The sequence below is a fragment of the Diadema antillarum genome, unplaced genomic scaffold (genome assembly GCF_040938485.1).
Source record: "Diadema antillarum isolate AM-2024a unplaced genomic scaffold, OU_Dant_1.0 seq00000035_RagTag, whole genome shotgun sequence".
Taxonomy (NCBI): Eukaryota; Metazoa; Echinodermata; class Echinoidea; order Diadematoida; family Diadematidae; genus Diadema; species Diadema antillarum.
Window position 1 is genome coordinate 156,881 of NW_027271149.1, and position 19,133 is coordinate 176,013.

The window sequence follows — 19,133 nt, forward strand, 5'->3', positions numbered from 1 at the left end:
CAACCCTATAGATGTGACACATCTTGACGCTTAATGTAACATTACGACCCTAAATTTAAAAACCTCATTATAGAGAGTGTAACCAACGCAGAATATCGGGCAACAGGTCAGGGGGTATAAAGGGGATATGACGCAACTTTTTATAGCACTCTTGAAAGAGCAGCAATTATAGTTGCTTGGATTTATTTTTGTTGTTTACCCAGGTAAAGATCACACAGTCTTATTAATTCCTTTGTTTGCTGCAAAGTTAATTAGGTACATTCAACATAGTGGTTTTTTTTTAATCTATACCTTTATCATACAATCACATAAATATTTTGTATTCCAATCTTCATTCAGTATTCATGTTTGCTTAAAGTTTTGATGAAAAAAGAAAAAAATGGGCAAAAATTCTTTGCAAGGGAATTCTTAATATGAATAATATTGCAAGAAAAAAACATATACCTACTGATGAAAGGAATGATAGAGCGAGTAGATTGAGAAAATTAGAAATTAGAAAGATTTAGAAAGATTTCGCAAATTTTTTACTAACCATCATTATCTATGTAATGTTTCAATGACGAAATATCTGTCACACGTTGACATGGCAGCACTGTCCGAAATATTAGCCTCATGACATTATTCACTACTAGTAATCACTACTATATTTAGTGACAAGAAACTGGGATAATTGGTCGTGGGGAGGTACACGAAATAGATTAAAAATGCCAGTAAAGTAAAAAGAAATAGATGTCAATTTTATCATCTTTGAGTCAGCATTTGTATATTGACTTTCCTATGATATGTGAATGTATGAGTAAGGCAAACTGACTTAACTTTTGCCCATTTTTTTCTTTTTTAACAAGACTTTAAGCAATAATGAACACTGAATAAAGATTGGAATACGAAATGTTTATGTGATTGTATGATAAAGGTAATAGATTTAAGAACTATGTCACATGGACCTAATTAACCTTGCAGCAAACAATGGATGTAATAAGACTGTGTGATTTTTACCTGGGTAAACAACAAAAAACAAGTCTAAGCAACTGTTGTCGTTCTTTCAAGAGTGCGAGAGAAAGTTGCGTCATATCTCCTTCGTATACCCCCGACCTTTTGCCCGATATTCTGCGTTGCTTACCCTCTCTATAAGCAGGTGTATTACATTTAAGGTCGTAATTACATTAAGAATTGAATATATTATATTTGATAGGGTTGACATGAATTACATTTAGGATTGTTATTACATTTAGTGTTAAAATGTATTACATGTAGGGTTGTGTTTACATTTAGCGTTAAGATGTATTACATTTAGGGTCGATATTACATTTAGCGTTAAGATGTATTACACTTAGGGTCGATATTACATTTAGGGTTGAAATGTATTACATTTTGGGTTGTTATTACATTTAGGGTTGAGGTGTATTACATTTAGGGTCGATATTACATTTAGGGTTAAGATGTATTACATTTAGGGTCGATATTACATTTAGGGTTGACATGTATTACATTTAGGGTCGATATTACATTTAGGGTTGATATGTATTACATTTAGGGTTGTCTCCGCTAATTACATTTAGGGTTAAAATGTATTACATTTAGGGTTGACTCGATTATTACATTTGGCGTTAAAATGTATTACATTTAGGGTTGTTATTACATTTAGGGTTAAGGTGTGTTACATTTAGGGTCGATATTACATTTAGCGTTGATATTACATTTTATTACATTACTTCGCGACTTTGGCGAGTGGGACGTGCCAATCCTGCGGACGCTGCTTATGATGATCAATAATCGAGCAAAAAAGTCAATACCATTTCTTGTTTCACTGATCTCATCTCGCTCTCATTCTCTCTGCAAACTTGAAATGAATATAAAAAAAAATAAACACTTATGTATATATGGAATAATCTTTTATTACGTTAAGCAGATAATTTGTTTCATTCTCTTCAATTTAACTTTAATTGATGTGTTGTAATAGTAGGGATGGGGTTGAAGAAAGCTTACGATGAGGTGATATCCGGGAAAGCTGATAGTATCAATCAGTTATACGCTTATTGTCTAAACTCTCTTATGAGATGTTCTGTATTTGTTTTTTGTTTTTCTTTGTTCTTCTCTGATTTCTTTTCCATTTTTCTCCTTCATGACATTCCCAGCGAACAAATATTCAGAATTGATTTCTACATCGTAGTTTGTCTATCATGACTTGTGAAGATATGACACTTATTGTTTTATTATGGCCAATAGGCACTTACTGTTAATATCACAAACTACAGTGTAGGTGCATACAGTAAACATCAAAGTTCTATTCGTGTCTCCCTTCGTCTCTCTCCTTCTCTCCTGATCCCCAAATAACCTATAAAAATTCATATTGATAGTTTGAATTATGCACGTGAATATATCTCGTATGAAAATGATATTTTTTGAATATCAAGGGAGCCCCCTCACTCAAATGCAGTCTGTTGTTAAATCCATGCTGATATTATTGCTTATGCCTCGTTTTGTATTGGCAGAGCAGACACAGGCCACGGACGTGTGTGCCCAATTTGATATCATCGGCTATGTCTTGTCTGCGTCCTTGTTGTTTCTCGTGTCTTGTCTGTGTCTCATGTCTATGCTTCATGTGTGTGTTTCTTGTATGTGTTTCATGTTTGTGTACATGCGTTTCTCTTTCTCTTCTTCCAGGTCTGTACATTCCTACATAACTACAATCTCCAGGTCTAGGTCTAAGTGGAACTTTTGTCGATTCCGGTGTGATTTTCTTTATACTTATGGCTAATCCAACATTTGTTTTCAACTCTGTGAACGATGATGAATTTTATGATACAGTTGGGCGCTCTTTTACGTCCGTGCAGGAAAACAAAACTTCCACCTTATATGAAGCATACATATCGAACAAACTTAATGCTTCAGCACAAGAATTTCAATATAATTTTGATCCTGAAGATCCTGTGCAAAGTTCATCATGTGTTTATCTGACTGTAAATCAGTATGAACAATATGTTATGAATAGTGATGATGACAATCTTTTGTTAGCTCATTTGAATATACGAAGCATAAGTAGAAATTTTGATAAGTTGCGATTATTTTTAGAAAACTCTGGTAATAACTGTTCTGTTATAGGTCTGACCGAAACATGGTTGACTCCCAATATAAGTCATTTATTTTCTATATCCGGCTTTGATTTCGTGTACAGAAATAGAAAAGAAAGAATGGGTGGTGGCGTGGGTTTATACATCCCCAACAAATTTGAATATTCTATCCACGAAGAATTGAATGTCATGACTGATGTAGTTGAATCTCTTTTTGTTGAAATGGTAAACCCGAATGGGAAAAACATACTGATTGGAGTTGTTTACAGACCCCCTGGATCGAATCCGAATGATTTTTTGTTGTATGTACAAAATTTAATGCAGAACTCTATCTTTACAAATAAACATGTATATTTAATGGGTGATTTCAATATTGATCTTATGAAATGTAACTCCCAACATATTTCGCAAGAATTTGTAGAAACCTTAATGTCTGTTTCTTTATTACCGTTAATTTCTAAGCCGACCCGTGTTACTGACCGATCTGCCCCTTTGATTGATAATATTTTTTGTAATATTCTCCCAATTCCCGAGTCTGGTATTGTTTTATCTGACATCTCTGATCATTATCCAATCTTTACACAAGTGCCAATTAAGTTATCTCCTAGGCAAAATAATTATCAGAGACGTCGTAAGATTACGGCCAATAATCTTATTAATTTGCAAAATAGTTTAAAAGATATTGATTGGTTTTTTGTATACAACAATACCGATCTTGATTTGTGTTATGATTATTTTATGAAAACTATCACTTCTAAAATTGATGAACATATTCCGTTTTGCACAAGGAAAAGTTCTTATAAAAGAACTCCAAGACTCCCGTGGATAACCCAATCACTTTTAAGATCGATTAATAGAAAAAATAATTTGTTTTATAAATACAGGAGTAACCCTACGGATAAAAACAGACAAAAATATGTGACTTACAAAAACACGCTTACTAATTTATTGCGTTTACAAAAGAGAAAATTTTATGTCAACCAGATAATGAAATATAAAAATGATATAAAGAATACTTGGAAAACAATAAAAGATGTTATGAATACATCTAATGATGCATCTAGTATTTCAGAAGTACGATGGGGTAATACCTCAAGCAATGTACCTGCTGGTATGGCCGAAATTTTTAATGATTTTTTTGCATCGATTGGGAAAAATTTATCACAAAGTATCCCTTCATCTAATAAAGTGTTTTTTGATTTTTTAGATATACCTAATCCTAAAACTATATTCTTGGACCCTACGTATAACGAAGAAGTTATTGATATTATTAATAATTTGAAAGAAGGGAAAAGCACAGGTTGTGATGGAATCGATAATTATTTGTTGAAAAATATAATTCTTCAAATAATAGATCCTTTAGTATATATTATTAATCTATCACTTAGTACTGGGCTTGTACCAAGTCAAATGAAGACTGCCAAAGTTATACCTATATATAAGAAAGGGGAGAAAAATGATGTCAATAATTACAGACCAATATCGTTATTAACTTCAATTTCTAAAATTTTGGAAAGAATAGTATATATCCGAACTGTAAAATTTTTCAATATGAGTAATATATTTACGAATTTTCAATTTGGATTCAGAGAAAATCACAACACCACCCACGCTTTACTTACCTTTGTGGAAAAGATTACACATGCACTTGATACATTCTCGCATACAATAGGCATCTTCCTGGACTTCTCAAAGGCTTTTGATACGATTAATCACGGTATACTTCTTTCTAAGTTATCCCATTATGGTATTCGCGGAAAAGCCTTGCAATGGTTTACGAGTTATTTATCTGACAGATTTCAATATGTACATGTGAACAGTTTTGATTCTTCTATGAAGAAAATAGAATGTGGTGTTCCGCAAGGAAGTTTGTTAGGCCCACTGTTATTTATAGTTTACATTAATGATTTTTATAGATCTTCAGATAAACTCTCTTTCATATTATTCGCGGATGATTCCAATCTTTTTTATTCCCACCCTGACCCTAATACTTTGATTAGTACAGTGAATGATGAATTGAAGAATGTCTCACAATGGATATATGCAAATAAATTGTCACTGAATATTGAGAAGACAAAGTATATGTTTTTCAGTAATTCTTTAGATAGATTACCAGGTAATGTTATATTTGACACTACTCCCCTAGAAGAGGTTTCGTCTATTAAATTCTTAGGTGTTTGTGTTGATAATAAGTTATCATGGAAGTGTCACATAAACAATATTTGTAAAGTAATTGCACGTAACATAGGCATAATGAATAGATTGAAATATTATCTTCCTTCTTCGGCTTTGATTACGCTTTATTCAAGTTTGGTATTGCCGTACTTGAATTACGGAATTCTTGCTTGGGGGAATACATATTCGACATTGTTAGATAAACTTTTTCTTCTGCAAAAGATGGCGCTCAGAATCGTTTTTAACCTTCATATCCGAACACATACTGACAAGCTTTTTCTTGAGCACAAAATTCTGAAAATAAAAGAGTTGTATTTGTTTCAACTTGGTCAATTTATGTTTAATTACAACTGCAATCATCTACCCAAAATATTTTATTCTTTATTTCACCGTAACAGCCACGTACATAACTATCCCACTAGACAATCTAAAGAATTTCATCTTCCCTTAGTTAGAACTGTACACACTCAAAATACATTTGTTTATACCGGACCCAGATTTTGGAATAGCTTAGATAATGATCTAAAAGAATCTGTGAAGTTAATTACATTTAGGTATAAACTCAAAAAATATTTGTTTTCTAAATATACCAGTTAATTCTGTTCAATGAAAAAACCCGTCATGTTTCACTTTTCCTTGAGATTTTGTAGTGTGTCCACAGACCTTTTCCATCCCTCTCCTTTTCCTTCTCTATTCTTCCCTGCTCCTTTTTTCTCGTTCTTCGTTGTCCAGTATCTGTCTGAGTGCATTTCCTCAAATTCTGTTGTTTCTGTGTATTGTGTTATTGTTGTTGTTGTTGTCGTCGTTATGTTTTTTGTGGCCGATTGCATATCTTCCTTTCAGTTCAATTTTCCTGGCACACCTGGCCCCATAGTGTCTGTGCCACAAATGTGATATGTTATATAGTTTATACGTTTGCATCCTAAAATCCTAGTAAGTATTGTTCATAGTATCAACATCATTATATCAATGAGTAAACTGTACAATAGTATATAGAAGAATTTAAAATGAATATGTCTTATTGGTATAACAAATTGGTGCTGTTGTTGTTTCGTTCCAGTGTTCCACGTTTTACAAGCGTGGCTTTTTTAGTGGAACACTGTTTTCCATCATTGTGATTATTTACTATTTTTGTTGCCATGACAAAGTGCATTGTTTCTTTTTTACGACATCATTCGTGTATAATTTATATTGTATTGAAAAAAAAAATCCTTTATCGGACGAGTGTAAGAGAAATGAAAAAAAAATTGTATCACTTTGGATTATGTCAACTTTTTCTTTTCTTTTCTTTGTGATGATGGAAATAAATAAACTATTGAATTGAATTGAATTGAATAGGGGTGATACAGGTGTAGTTTTGCACAGCTTGGTTTATGAGCACCGTCGTCTGCTCGGTAATCTCGACCACCTTTTTAGCTTGTGTTTCAGATGGATTAGTCCCGAATTGGCCAGCAGAAAATATGATAAAAACTTTTGTCGCGATTATGTCACTATTCTGGCGATAAACATGAAAATAGTAAATTCTACGATATACGATTGTGTTTTGTCTTTGTATGCCTTTGCAGCAAGAGATTTGAATATAAATTGAATTCTCGGTGCCACGTAATAAATAAGTACATAGATAAAGAAAGTAAACACATTTTCCATTACATATTTTTTCATACATGATTTTTTTGTTAATCTTTGTGTCATATACAATATTGGAAATTATCTTATTGGTCAGCAGGAAAGTATAGGTCAGTACAAATTGAATTTTTACACATGAGTGAACATATTCATTTTTGTCTTCTAAGACACAAAAGTAAAAATGCAGAAATTGACATTTTGTCACTCATTTGCAAATGGCCTTCCCGATATAGCACTGATAACATGAGATCAGTTTAACACAATAAGAAACATAAATGAATAGCAAAAATAAGTTTTGATCCGTTGTATGTCTTTAAATCCTCAAGCAAAAACAAAGTGGGCAACTAAAGGGGAAAATAAGACTTTTTTTGTTAACTCAAATTCAATTGGCATAAGGAGTAAGCCGCAAAAGTGATAAAGTGGAAAGAATTTCTATATTTCATTATTTTAATTCATGAATTTTGAAATTCATGAGACAAATTCAATAACCAAGTATCATTTTCAATTTTCCAAATTTGAAATAACAGTTCAAATTTTAACCATTTTGGTTCACATTGCCTCTTCTGTAATGTCATTTGAATTTGGATTTGAGAGAAGATTCTTCATTTTCTCCATTGTTTTTTGCCTTTCCTTATCTTTGGGGGCTACAGAGACATTGAAAAGATCAGTGGGTGGCTTTTGCATATCAATTTGTGTTTCTTATTGTGTTAAATTTGTTTTTTGTTCTCATTGTTATATATGAAAGACCACATACGCATAAATGAGAACTTGTCCATTTTTGCAATTTTCAGTTTGTGCCTCGGAAGAGAAAACGTATGTGTTCACTCATGCGTAAAAAGTCCCTTTTTAATGACCTACCAGGTTGATAACCAGTAAAATTAATTTCAACATGATATATGAAGCACCAATATTTAGCGAAATATTTTTTTTGAAAATGTGAGCTAGAAAAAGTGTTTACTTTCTTTTATTTGCTGAGTGTATATCTGTATTTCACCTTTAGTCATTTTCTTTCAACATGAGCTAGAAATACATAATTATCATCCTAGAAAACAAAATAACATATCCATTTCAGATCAGGATATGAAAAGAACCAGCGTTATCTATTCAATATCTATTACATCAAATGATATAAAATTTAATGATTTGCATTGATTTTAGTGCACGATCATTGTGTAAACGAGTTGACAAGTCTGTAACTGGGAAATTATCTGTTTCATTGTGAATTAGGCACCTGTGTATACGTATTGCTACGAAAGCTCAATGAGGAAAAGGCCTTAAACATCTTTCTTTTGACATAAAAGAAATGATAAGCAAATTTGGTGTAATGAAAGTAAGCGAAGACATTGTTGATTTAAAAGAGAAATTGGGACTCAAATACCTATAGTAGAAAACCTATTGTAATATCTTACTCTTCTCCTTCCTGTACTGTGCAGAACCTATCGAGAAGATATACTCGCACACTGTCAACCTGAGGGATGAATATGTTGCTGTGATTTTATGGAGGATGCATTCTAAACCAAGTTAGAATTAGAGTGAATTCTAAAGACTTGTTCCGGCCCTGACAAGCGTTAAATTGTAATTCTATTATTATTTTTAAACACACATATCATTTCACTCACTTTTTAAATTGTAATTCTATTATTATTTTTAAGCACACATATCATTTCACTCACACCTGAATTCATCCATTGCACCTGTGTGGTTATTCTGATTAAAATGTTCTTTTTAGAGAGTCCATCCCCCTTCCAGTGGACTGCTCCATGCTTGTCATTACTTGTGTATACAGTATGTCATTTTTTTCCTGATGTTTCTTAAGACACCAAGACACAATGGAAACGACTCACACACTGAATTACTCATACTAATTTCCAACACAATCATGGCTCTCTCTCTCTCCCTCCCTCTCTATAATATATATATATATATATATATATATATATATATATATATAGGTATATATATATATATGAACAGTATTTATGATACATACAATGTATATAAATATATACATATATATATATATATATATATATATATATATATATTTAACACGGATAGAACGTAGAACAGATATTGTGCCTGAATTCTTATTTTGTTTAATTGGAATTTCGTTATAACCGTGTTCCTTTTTCTTTCTACTTATGTGTTTTATCAAATCCAATCAAAATCACATTATTTATTCACAATTGGCAACAATTCGAAAAGTGACAAGAAAAACATTTGGGGAAAATCATACACATAACAAATTTTAACCTATGGAGCCACCAGGGTTAAAACCACTCCACGGTGATTCCATAGATTATGACACATTGCGTTTCCCTGTAGGCAGAAGTAGAGGAAGACGCACAGAAGTGAGAAAGGTGATAACTTATGATACACTTTTACTTTTGTTTGTGGAAGGCAGCAACACATCACGCCAAGATATTGATGTTAATTTACATCCACACGTTCTCAACGCAATGATTCTATTCATTTGATCCCTGAGATATCTCTTTCTTGGCGTATAGGAGCAAAAGAGGAATATTTTTTCCCTGTTTCATTCAACCGGCATCAATAGGCTTCCTTTCAAAAATACTTTCCTACTGTGTCACGTTTAGTAGATAATGTGTCCTTGCAAGTCTTGCGTAGTATATAGATGGGAAATATCCTTTGTACTTGAGAACATTATCCGATATACCCTCTTAATTCCTAGTGCCACAAAATGCTATTGGATTCAGTCATAGAAAGTTCTTCGATTTGTCGCTATTCATAGCAGAGAAGGGCCTATAAATATGGCCTTCATATGATGATCATAGAATAGATAAGAAAGAATGAAAAGAGAGAAAAGTCAACCTCCATTTTTCAACTACATTCGATGAATCTGACCTGATGATTTTTCTTCTTTTGAAAGCAGATGATTTTTTGAGCAGCCTAATCGTTATAGTTTCCTATGTCTATTCTACAGATAATACGCGAATTTTCGCTGACAGTATAGTTTTGTTTGTTTGATTTGTGTGTGTGTGTGTGTGTGTGTGTGTGTGTGTGTGTGTGTGTGTGTGTAAGTGTGTGTGTTAGCGTTTATAAAGGGCAGGCATAATAAAAGAAATAATATTTTCTTTATTATAGCAATTTTCTTTCTTTTCTTGTAGCTCATGGCTGTTAAAGGAGAGCAGCGGATTTTGTATTTTTCCACGTGAGATCAAGGAACTCTTTAGCGGAGTGACCTTACCAGCATTTTTTTTTTCATGTCATTATGCCAGGAAAGGCGAGAAAAAAACAACAACATTCAGTTATCCTCAAACTTTCATTCATATCTTTCATACTCTGTGAGCGGGGACTTTAAATCTTTCAAAAGTGAGACAATTAAATTGACCAACATTCACACCAGGATTCTGTTTCATTGTTTGAAAAGTTATGTTGATCTCGACTAACTGAAGTTTTAATGTATTATTAACCCACATAGCAGTTGACTACATTTTTTCCAACGGCTGCTGGTCTGTAACAAAAGGAAATTAAAACTACGGCAATGTGTATTTGGTGACGGTAACAGAATTTCCCAGCGAATGTACCAGGATCTAATGACGAACAATAAACATTCGATAAGCGATATATACAGAGAAAGATATTTAGTAGGTAGAAACAAACGTTTCCGATGAGGTAAAATGAAATAAAAAGTGAATTCTTCCCCCCCCCCCAAAAAAAAAATAAATAAATAAATAAATAAATAAAAAAACAAATAAATAAATAAATAAATGAAAAATAAGTAAATAAAAACAAAAATGAAATAAAAATAAGTCGATTTTTTTAATTCGATTGTTGTAGCCTACATAGGCCTTTAACTATAACGGGTGGAGGTCATGAGGTGAGTTTATATATTCTTTTTTTATGTTGGAAGGATTTGTATTTATGTATCATCTATATAAGTACAATGTATCTGAATAGTTTGATTTGCGTTCGGTCAATCCTTGCAATGGAAAGATACAAGAGCATGCTCAATGCCGTTCACACTGACCGTTAAGATTTGATTCGGAAGAGATTACAATGTTAATGCAATATCTGTATTGTCATTATTACGTACTGTATATCAACCGGAATCTATTCATCCCCTGTCACTATGGATAGATATTTCACTGTCTTCAGTTGGTTTGAAGCAAGCGCAGTATTGATTATAATGTATTATCATGGTCAATGATTCCTTCAGAATGTTATCCATAACGGGGTCAGCAGCTTGGAGTCCAGCAATATTTCCGAACGAAGGGTACGAATTGTTCCCTCGGTCTTTCAGCAACCTGTCAGTGTACAATACCAAGAACAATCGGGTGCACGTCACGAGACCGACACCCTCGAGCCATACAGCCCACGAGTCATACAGCTCACAAGTTACACAGCCCATGAGTTATACAGGTCATGAGTCATACAGCCAATCAGTTCGACACTAAGCTAACAAGGCCCACGAGACCGACACATTAAGCCCCCTGTTGTATCTGTCGAACTCGTAGGCTGTTTTTACCTAGTGTCGAACTCATGGGCTTTATTTGCCTGGTGTCGAACTCACGGGCTGTATGACCCGTGGTTGTCGGTATAGTGGGATGACCCCGAACAGTCCGAGGTAGTGATTGAGTGGCATGCAAGACAACTGTATCATTATGCTTTATAGGCAGCGTGTGGAGAGGTAGACTCATAATACATGTATCGGGATCGTTCTTGCACAATTAATGTTACTGATCAGTTGATCCCGTTGGTTATCATTCCATACGGTGCAAACTGAATATTTCTGTAAATGCGTTTTAACTGTTTTTTTTCTTTATCGACAAAAGTAAATTTTGTCGTCACTAATGAAGACAGTTGGATGCAGCTTTTTGATGTCGAAGATACATTACCATATGTTTTTCAGACGTGAATATTTTGAATATAAACCAAAGAAACAACCGAGTAGGCCCTTTATCGTCCTGGCGGTGAAACTGGCATTATGTCCGAATCGCACAACACTGGGATAGTTTTCAAAAGTTCTTTGAACCAGAAAATTTCCTACACATGTCAATTATTGTTCCTACAGCAAGATCTACAGGTAATTATATCTCCTCATCTCCACCAAAATTGCAAAGTTGGACTCAAAAGATGTCGACAAAATTAAACGTGCTGCTCTTTTCACTCCATGCATTAAATGAGATGATTTTTATGACAGATATCTGGAAGTACACTCAGCGTAACTGAATACGTTAAGGCATATTATATATACCTTCGAACTCTCTTCTGTAAGAATTATTTGCTTGAATATACACCATTTCATTGAACGAATACAACGCAAAACGTAACATATAGCCTAACCACGACTAATATCGAATCATCACGTCTAGCATTATTACGCTCCATTCGTAGCAGAGGATTATTCCATTTTCTTCTCAGCAACCAATCAGCTACCCTTCATGCATATTCAGTATCTTTATTTCATATCGAACCATATGATTGTACATTCTGTCAGTTGACAGCGCTTTCAAAAAAATGATTCAAGAAAATATGGAAACTACATATCACCGCTTCCGTATATAATTTTTCCCATTTTACTGTTGGAAGGGAAGCTAAGAACACACTTGGAAAAAGTTGTATTTCGAAACTGATTTGCCTGTTAAGACGTTTTTTCTCATTGAGAATATTCTTCAACATGCCAATTTATGTGTAATTGATCAAGTCCAATTTTGACTGTTTGCCAGGTATCAAGACAGTACAATGCATCGATACGTTCGTGTCGTGGTCGGAATCGCATCGCCCCTCATGGGCGTCCTAGGAAACATTCTGATTTGCCTTGTGTTTGCTCGTCGTCGGCCCAAAAATGCCGGAGATATCGCCATCATAGCTCTCGCAGTCGTCGATCTCATCTCGTCATCATTCAACGCCCTTAAGGTGGTCGTCTTCTTTTCGGGCGTCAGCGATGTCCACTGCGTTATCGAGATGGTTAGCCTTCGCTCCGGCGTACTGGCCGCAGCATTGCTGACTGTCACGATAGCTGTCTACCGCTTTAGGGCAATCGTAACACCATTCTCTCGCCCAATCTCTCCCCAGACAGCAACATGGGTGTCCTTGGGGTGTTTTTTGTTTGCGTTCACCTGCAATTCGCCCTTCATCTACCTGAGTCAAGCTCACGAAGAAGGGGGAAAAATGACGTGTATGGTGTTCGGCGACATCGCATGGGTCGGCGTCACGTACGCTTGGTTACAGACAATCATCTTCTCCCTTTCGTCACTCGTATCGTCCATCCTGTACTTTAAGATCTTTCGGGTCATTCGAGGACAACAGAAGGTCCGACGGGAGCTCACCGGCGGGCATATACTGAAGAACACCCAGTCAGGCATCTGCTCGGTATCGTCTTCCGTGTTCGCTGATAACAAATGTGTTCCAAAAACCGCAGATTTCCCGTCTGACGAATCTAATGCAGAGATTTTTAATAGCGTCAAGAAAAAGGATTGCCCTGATGGTAAGTACAGATATTTTTAATGAAAGGATTTATGCGTCAAAGAAAATATTTCTATTGAACTAAAAAACAAACAAACAAGTAGGCCAATTGTTGAATCGGCATTGACTCACTTAAACGAATTTTTGAAATTTTTTGTTATACGTTGCTGTTTTTTTTTTCTCTCAGCTTTTGAACGACAGCGTACGATAATTTAAGATAGAAGAATTTTTTCAGGCGGTTAGGAACATTACGCCACATATTGTACCTAAATGTTTCAGAAAGTGTATATTATGATACATGTTTATATTCATTTCAGCCTTACATCATTTCAGCAACTATTTAGCTACAAAAGCACGTTAGATTCGAGATAGAGGAGAAGACTAATTTACACACACACATACTGTACACACACGCACACATAATAGAAATTAATCATAATTTTAGTGTAGGCCTAACCTTGACTTTGTGAGGTTGTTATCAATCTTTCTGAACATTGTGATTTTATCATTTCCTTCATTCATATCGTGAAGTATACTTGAAACTGATACTGAAATTGATTTTACCAATGTTCAGTTGATGAGAAGAGGTGAAGCTAAACTTTCTAATGACGATCTTTACAGTTCTCGCAGCGACGGTAGACGGATGGGGAAATATTAATGTTTCCACATATATGCCTAAATCAAATTTTAACCAGTTTGACAAAGAAGATAAAAACAGCGAAAAGTAAATAAACGTGTAGCTATTAAAAGCCCCCACTTCTTATGCTGATACCAGAAATCCAGAAATACCAGGATTTGCAATGTCAGCCATTAGTTTGCACGAAGAGATAACCATACAACTAAGAGTATGTGCTGGCTTGACTGTGCCTGTGTCTGTAAGAGGTATTTTTAAGGTAGGCCTATATATGTATTATTTTTTAAAAGAATGCGGGCCTTGTGTATGCAGCAGGAAGGCAACAGGGGGAGTTGATAATGTTTTAAAAAAAAAATGTTTCCGTTACAAACAATGATAAAATGTGTTTATCCATTAAAAAAAACCAGAAGAACTTATGCGAATGACCTCGCTGGAGAGGCATGTTTAAGTTTCTCTTCTTCTTTTAAGTGTTAAATAAACCGAAGTGAAACAAAACAGCCTGCAGTTAAATCTCCTTACGAATTTATCGTACGCACAGATGCTGACATTCAAATGAAGTCAAACAACAATCCAGTTCACGATCAAAATGGCACGACGACGGAAATTCCTGCCTTGTCGTCCAAGATAAAGAAGAAGAGCAATAATGACCATCGAACTACCGTCATGCTGTTCATCGTCAGTATCGTTTTCTTTGTATCCTGGCTACCGAGCGTGGCCTTTGACATAATTGTAACAAGAGAGGTGAGGCGGTGGTAACAAAACCATTACGTGTTCGTATAGAACTTTCCAAAACACCCCGACAGGTTGGGCATCTCACAGTTTTCTCCCAAACTTCGGATTCGTATAGACAGGGCGATGGGAAGCCATTGAAGACCTCTTAATTAGGTATTCCACCAAAGCGTAACTAAATTCATGAATACATCATTGCTACAATAGGCAAGACTCGCTGATAATCAATACAAACTTATTTTTAAGCATAATTTGAATGTGTTTGTTAATCCTCCATTTCTGAAAATATACACTGTAAAAACATCGGTGTTAGATTTAACACCATGGGTGTTAAATCTAACACCGATCAAACTTCAATAGAGGACCACACCCACAGGTGTTGAAAATGCACTGTGATGGTGTTGAAAAGTGTTTACCTGACACTTCGTGGTGTTAATTTGACACTGTACCTGGTGATATTTTTGACACTGTACTGGTGTTAATTAAAAAATGACACCACATGGTGTCGATTTGATATTTGTTGGTGTTAATATCAATGGTTTAACACCCGTCCAGCTTCAATAAGAGACCACACCAGCTGGTGTTACTGTGGTGTAAATTTATTTTCACATTTTTTCAAAAATCTAGTATTTTAATGTAAAATTCTTGATCGTCTTGTTTAAATTAAAAATCAACAAGAAGTGCAGTTACTAAGAAACTCTTCAAAAGCAGTTTTATATTTGGAAACGACACCCGGAGGTGTTAATTTAACACCATAAATGAGCACCGAAAATGTAACACCAGTTCGGTGTTCACTATTTAACACCGGACTTTTTGCAGTGTATGCTTTAAAATTGAGTCACTTTATTTTGAATAGAAGAAGCCAGTCAGCCTTGGTAAGAATTGGCATTTATACCGCCATTTACCAGAAACTTTCTATACCTCTTTCTGTTTTACTAATTATGCATAAAATGTAAATATGAAACCCGTAATCGTCACTATAAAGCGTTACTTTTTATGCATGGGTATACTCGGTGCACAGGATTGAAGTGATAATGTAGGACACATTTAATGTTTTTTCTCTCTTTTTCTAATAACAATTTTTGAGGTAGAAAACCAATTTTTTCCACAGTCGTATAGTTAAAGCAAACCCTTGAATCTATAGCCAAAGCTGAATAACTCTAGTCATGAATGTGAGCTGTAACAGGGCCAAGTAGCGATTTTTGCATTGGGCGCTATTATAATCTATATTAAATAAAAGTCAATAATATATTACACAATGCGCTTGTGTGTGTCCATGTATGTAAATGTGTACTAATTATATTCTTTGTGCACCAATTCTTTGTATTCAGTGATTCATTGTGAATTTTCTTCCATTTTCCTTTCTTATTTCCTCCGGTTTTCAATTCGATGTGCAGCTGAGTGATATCGTACTTTTCCACTATGAAAAGCCACTTGTGGCCATTGTGGCGTATGCCGGAGGTCAGTTGAAGTACATTAACCACGTCATCAACGTATTCGTCTACGCGGCAGTCAACCGACGATTTCGAGAAGATTGTCTCAAGGCAATGTCCTGCAAGTAAAAGGGTAATTAACGAACATGGTCAGCCACTCAGGTTTTGCATAGCTTGGTTTAAGAGCACCGTCGTCTGCTTGATATTCTCGACCACCTTTTTGGCTTGTGTTTCAGATGGATTAGTCGCAAATTGGCCAGCGAAAAATATGGTAAAATTTTTGTCACAATTTTGTCGCTATTCTAGCGATAAACACGAAAAAAGTAAATTCTGCGATATACGATTGTGGTTTGTCTTTACATGCTTTTGCAGGAAGAGATTTGAATATATATTGAATTCTCGGTGCCACGTAATAAATAAGTACATAGATAAAGAAAGTATACACATTTTCCATTACACATTTTTGCATATAAGATTTTGGTAAAAAATCTTTGTGTCATATACCGTATTAACAATTATTTTATTGGCCATCAAGAAAGTAAAGGTCATTACAAAGGAAATTTTTACACATAAGTGAACACATTCAGTTTTGTCTTCTAAGTCACAAAAGTAAAAATTGCAGAAATTCACATTTTGTCACTCATTTGCAAATGGCCTTCACGATATAGCATTAATAACTAAGATCAGTTTAACACAATGAGAAACATAAATGAATAGCAAAAATAAGTTTTTGATCCGTTGTATATCTTTAAATCCTCAAGCAAAAACAAAGTGGGCAACTAAAGGGGAAAATAAGACTTTTTGTAGACTCAAATTCAATTGTCATAAGGAGTAAGCCGCAAAAGTGATAAAGTGGAAAGAATTTCTTTATTTCAATATTTTAATTCACGAATTTTAGAATTCATGAGACAAATTCAAGAACCAAGTATCATTTTAAATTTTCCTAATTTGAAATAACATTTCAAATTTTATTAAACCATTTTTGTTCTCATCATTGCCTCTTCTGTAATATCATTTGAATTTGGATTTGACAAAATATTCTTCATTTTCTATCTTTTGTTTTTTGGGAGGGGGCCTTTCTTTATCTTTTGGGGTTACAGAGACATTGCGGATATCAGTGGGTGGTTTTTGCAAATTAATTTGTGTTTCTTATTGTGTTAGATTTGTCTTCGTTCTTATTGCTATACATGAAAGAGCACATACGCTTGAATGAGAACTTGTCCATTTTTGCAAATGTGTTTACTCATGCGTAAAATGCTCCTTTTTAATGACCTACCAGGTTGATAACCAATAAGATTAATTCTAAGATAATATACAAACCATCATTATCTAGCCAAATATTTAATGGAAATATGAGCTTGAAAGAGTGTTTACTTTCTTTTATTTGCTGAGTGTATATATGTATTTCACCTTTAGCCATTTTCTTTTAACATGAGCGAGAAATACATATCCTAGAAAACAAAATAACATATCCATTTCAGATCAGGATATGAAAAGAACCAGTGTTATCTGTTCAAATATCTCTTACATCAAATAATACAAAATTTAATGATTTGCGTTGATTTTAGTGCACGATCATTGTGTAAACAAGTTGACTAGTCTGTAAATGGGAAATCAACTGTTTCATTGTGAATTAGGCGCCTGTGTATACGTATTACTACGATAGCTCATTGGTATGAGGAAAAGACCCCAAACATTTTTCTTTTGACATAAAAGGAAGAATTAGTAAATTTGGTGTAATGAAAGTAAGCGAAGAAATTGTTAATTTAAAAGAGAAATTGGGACTCAAATACCTATTGACCGATTCTGTGACGCGCTATGTGTATTTTTGGCATGGGCAGCGCCATACTGGGTGTATCATCCGACCCCCCCCCCCCCTCCGCACTCCCCCACCCCTCTCCCTACATTAGCACGCGCGCAGAATGAAAAACTGCTTTAGCCAATGGGCGTCTCGTACTGAGTGCGCGAATGCTTGCTTAGTGCGCGAACCTTTGTTACAAGTGCGTGATAAACATGTTGCCCCGGGGTGGGGGAGAGCAGGGGGGGGGGGGGTCGGCTGATACACACCGATACACCCACTATGGCTGCGCCCTGTGCCGTAAAATGTCTGCTGCCCTCAACGAACCCGAATCGGTCAATAGTAATAGTAGAAAACCTATAGTAATATCTTACTCTTCTCCTTCCTGTACTGTGCAGAACCTGGGGAGAAGATATACTCCCATACTTTTTGCATACTGTCAGCCTGAGGGATGAATATGTTGCTGTGATTTTAGCAAGGATGCATTGTAAACCAAGTTTAGTATTAGAGTGAATTCTAAAGACTTGTTCCAGGACTAACAAAAGTTAAATTGTAATTCTATAATTATTTTTAAACACACATATCATTTCACTCATGCCTGAATTCATCCATTGCATCTGTGTGGTTATTCTGATTAAAATGTTCTCTTTACAGAGTCTACCCCCCCCCCTCCAATCGAATGCTTCATGCTTGTCATTACTTGTGTATACAGTTTGTCAATTTTTTTTCTGATGTTTCTTTAAGACACCAAGACACAATGGAAACGACTCACACACTGAATTACTCATACTCATTTCCAATATTGTAATTTAACAATCATGGCTCTCTCTCTCTCCAACGAACTGCAATGAAGCTCCGTGCTCTCTCTCTCTCTCTCTCTCTCTATAATATATATATATATATATATATATATATATATATATACATATATATGAAAAGTTTTTATGATACATGATATAATATATATATATATATATATATATATATATATATATATATATATATATATATAACACGGATAGAACGTAGAACGGATATTGTTGAGGCCTGAATTCATATTTTGTATAATTGCAATTTCGGTATTTTGTTAAATCAAGTCAAAATCAAATCATTCATTCACAATTGGGAAGAATTCGAAAAGTGACAAGAAAAATATTGATGGAAAATCATACACATAACAACTTTTAACCTATGGAGACACCAGGGTTAAAACCATTCCATGGTAATTCCATAAATTA

General features: G+C 34.6%; 1 protein-coding gene across 1 annotated transcript; it reads left to right on the top strand.

Annotated features, from left to right (window-relative positions):
• The first annotated feature begins 12,578 nt into the window (after nt 1–12,578).
• On the top strand, nt 12,579–16,226 carry LOC139725356 (uncharacterized). The gene is made up of 3 exons (XM_071636443.1): nt 12,579–13,323; nt 14,474–14,676; nt 16,062–16,226. Exons 1-3 carry the CDS (start codon nt 12,579–12,581, stop codon nt 16,224–16,226), a joined length of 1,113 nt encoding a protein of 370 aa, XP_071492544.1.
• Nucleotides 16,227–19,133: the final 2,907 nt, after the last annotated feature.

Excerpts from the sequence above, each read along its gene's own strand:
- LOC139725356 (XM_071636443.1), top strand. The coding sequence starts at position 12,579 with ATGCATCGATACGTTCGTGTCGTGGTCGGAATCGCATCGCCCCTCATG. Across the intron at positions 13,324-14,473 it reads GAAAAAGGATTGCCCTGATG|ATGCTGACATTCAAATGAAG; the intron begins GTAAGTACAGAT and ends TCGTACGCACAG. Across the intron at positions 14,677-16,061 it reads ACATAATTGTAACAAGAGAG|CTGAGTGATATCGTACTTTT; the intron begins GTGAGGCGGTGG and ends TTCGATGTGCAG.